The 3,885-nt window shown below is 30.9% G+C and overlaps 1 protein-coding gene across 10 annotated transcripts in view; it reads left to right on the forward strand.

The window, feature by feature from the left end:
* Positions 1-3,885, forward strand: part of LOC106875793 (uncharacterized) — a 605,848-nt gene that overhangs the window by 417,769 nt on the left and 184,194 nt on the right. For all 10 annotated transcript variants that reach the window (XM_052968187.1, XM_052968184.1, XM_052968188.1 and 7 more), the window contains one exon: positions 1,888-1,957. In XM_052968187.1, coding sequence (XP_052824147.1) covers positions 1,888-1,957 — 70 coding nt within the window. The remainder of the gene's footprint in view (positions 1-1,887; positions 1,958-3,885) is intronic.

The raw sequence follows: 3,885 nt of genomic DNA on the forward strand, positions 1-3,885 counted from the left end.
ATACATATCCACACACACACACACACATATATATATATATGTGTGTGTGTGTGTGTGGATATGTATACACACACGCGCATGCGCACACACACACACACACACACACACACACATGAATGTAAGTATATGTAAATTGTATCCGTCTACCTTCAAAAGAAGAGCCGTTTACTAAATTATGCACTGTACTTCAAACATAAAATTAGCATTTTTACAATGAACTAGAAATCATTTACATTTACATTTTATATTACATAAAATTTACATTTTATATTTCATAATTAATGTATATAACTTCAGTTCAGGCAGGCACTGCCTTACCTACCTAGACAGCACGTTTCTGCTCTTGAGGCACTGAACTCAAAAATAGATATAAAGATTTAAGTAAAAAACAAAAATTTAATACAGTACTTCTGAATCTTAAGCATTTCTCATAAACAACAGTATTTTTATTTTACAGTGTTAACAAAAAAGCAACAATGTGTTTTTAGAGTGTTGATGCAACAGATGTCTTGTATTTTAGGATCCAAATTAAGTAGGTGTGAATATTTTAGTATGTCAAACATGAAAGTAGTTTTTTTTTTTTTACAGAGTTCACAACTTGACTGGTTTAAATATAGCTAGAATGGATGTGTGTGTGTTTAGTTAGTAACTGAGCTTAACCTTTTAGCATTCAGATTACTCTGTCAATTGTAATGTTTATTCATTTACATTGTTTTGAATTCCTCATGCATTATCTCGCAGCTTTAAAATTTTGATTATGTGATATTTTTTCGAATGACATCATAGGGTAGGTGTAAGAGGCTGGATCTGGCTGGTTTGAACATAAAATAGGTAGAATATTTGGGCCAGACATGGCTGGTTTAACTGGTAAAGTGTTAATAGCCAGTCATTACTTGATATTACTGATAGTATTATGATTTTCCTTTTTCAAAGCTGCTATTTTCCAAGTACTTTTTGCATTTATTTATTGTTTTTTAAAGGCACAAGTGTGGCTGTGTGGTTGAGAAGTTTGCTACTCAACCATGTGGTCTCAGTTCCACTGCACAGCACCTTCAGCAAGTGTCTTTTATTATAGAACCTCAGGCTGACCAAAGCCTTTATGCATGGATTTGGTAGACAAAAACTAGAAGCCAACCATACACAAACACACACACACATGCTTTATATCTTTTATCTTTTACTTATTTCAGTCATTAGACCACAGCCATACCAGAGTGTCACCTTGAAAAAGTATTTTAGTTGAATGATTTGACCCCAATACTTATAATTTTTTAGGCCTGGTAGTTATTCTATCATTCTTTTTTGTCAGCCTGCTAGTTACCAGAATTTAAACACACCAGGACAAGCACAGATTCAAAGCGCACACACACATGTAGATAAATATATATATATATGAGGTGGGTTTCTTTCAGTTCTGTCTACAATATACACTTACAAGGCTTTGGTTGGCCCAAAGCTGTAGTAGAAGACATATACCCATGGTGTCATGCAATGAGATTGAACCCGGAACCATGTAGTTGTGAAGCAAGCTTATTCTATACAACCATGCTTACAACTATATATGTACACATATGTATATGTATGTACTCTCGTCTTGACACCACACAAATCATATAATGATTGTAAATGAGTATCACCATCATATAAGTGATGATCATTCTAGTCTTCTGTGAAAAACATTTCTGGTCATGGGGGGAAATATTACCTTGCTTGGAGACAGGTGAGGGTTGGTGACAGGAAAGGCATCTGGCCAAAGATAGTCTACTTCAACAAATTCCCTCCCTCCCATGTAAGCATGGAAAAGTAGACATTAAAATGAAGATGTTGATGAAAATGATGGTGATGTTATTTATTCTGTTCCTTTTATTCATTTCCTTTTAATTTCAGTCAAAGAAAGGCAGTTTAATCAAGAGAAAGGATTCTAAAGAGGTTCCAGACACTGAAGGTCCTGAAGAGAGTAAGTGAAACATTTAACATGTCATTGAGTTTTGAGCTGGTGTGTTTGTAAAATTCACATATCTATCATTTTAACTGACTTAAACTTTCTGATTAAATCAGTATATGAAATAGAAAAAAAAGAATTTTTTAAACCCAATACAGTATACTAATATTTAGATGTGACTAAATTTTAACTTAAACTTAAAATGCAAAGTTAAAAAGGAACAACAATTTCACATACTATGTGTTGCTATAGGCATACTATTTCTTGCTAATAGTTTCCTGAACTTTCTTCACTCCCACTGTCGGAAAACTAATCTCAAAATGCTGAAATGAAGATAATAAAGAGCCGTGATGATTGGCAACATGTGATGTTGAAAAAGACCTGCCACCCATGCAGGCACTGTGAAATGATCATTTAAATGTCGCTAATGATTCTGAGTAGAATGTGAACATGTGTGTCTATGCATATATATATATATATATATATATATATATATATATATATATATATATATATATATATATATATATATATATATAAGGTAAGCAGAGTTAGCGGTTGGAATAACCGTCTAAGGGATAAGAATATCCATTCTTGTTACCAGTATCATTTACCTATGTTAACCCGGGTAATAACAATAAACAAAAGTTTATCAGCAATCAAATTTAAATAAGCAGAAATTGGAGAAAACCTTTGATCAACAAACAAACAAAGTGACCAACATTGGTTAATTATTTTTTAATACAAAACATAAAATAACATAACATAAAAATAATTAACCGATATTGGTCAGTTTGTTTGTTTGTTGATCAAAAGTTTTCTCCATTTTCTGCTTATATATATATATATATATATATATATATATTAGAGAGAATGAGATAACAAAGCCAAGGCTGTGAGGAGTTATCAGGACATTTATAAGGAAATAGTCTTACAGCTGTTTCTGGGATATTATGGATAATATAACTCTTCACAGCCTTGGCTTTGTTATCTCATTCTCTCTAATATATATATTCATGCTAATACAAGACTCACATTAGACTCCTCACTCATATCACTATTAAACTAAGGGTTTAACTACAGTCTGTCCATAGCACTTACTAAGCATTATCTGACACTCTTTGGGTCTTCTAGATACCAGTACCTCTCACAACCTCGCTATGTATATATTATAAAAGATAGGCTCTGATTTCCTGCACACAGAGTTACTTGTTTCCAATCACCAGCAGGTAAATTGAACCTAGTTTTCTTTTAAAATATCCAGTCTAAATTTCTTTTGAAATATGAAATGAAGGTTTGAAGAAAGTACTAATCCTTATGTTCTTTTGTTTAAAAAATCTTTTTTGAACAACTTGTGCAAAAGCAGCTGCTTCAAGTTCATACTTTTGATTTCATTTCTGGTTCTCATGGTAATGTTATAAAGGTCTATATAATGTCATGATAATGTTATAAAGGTCTTAAACTACATACAAGCAAAGACATGAAAATTTTGTTGCTGTTTTAGCAATGTTCCATATATGCAGACATATATAATACAAACACAGATAGATAGATAGATAGATAAATAGATAGTTAGATAGATAAACAAACAGGCATATATTTACAGATATATTTATATACACACATACACATACATATATAAGGACTAAATCATAATTTTCAATATTAATTTTAGTTCTCTGTTGACACAAAATATTTTGTTGATGTTTAAACTCAGCTCTATTTCTTTTTTTTTGTTGGAGATTAGAATATATTAAGGATTTAAATAATGACATGCCTGAGAATTAAATTTCTTGATTACATTAAAAAAAATTCATTTATAAAATTAAAAATAGTATTTCTTCTGGAGATGTTGCTTACTTATATAATCCAAGTTATAAACATTGTGATGATGGTATATATATATAAATATATATATATATATATATATATATATATATATA

This window comes from Octopus bimaculoides, chromosome 5 (genome assembly GCF_001194135.2).
Source record: "Octopus bimaculoides isolate UCB-OBI-ISO-001 chromosome 5, ASM119413v2, whole genome shotgun sequence".
NCBI classification, from domain to species: domain Eukaryota; kingdom Metazoa; phylum Mollusca; class Cephalopoda; order Octopoda; family Octopodidae; genus Octopus; species Octopus bimaculoides.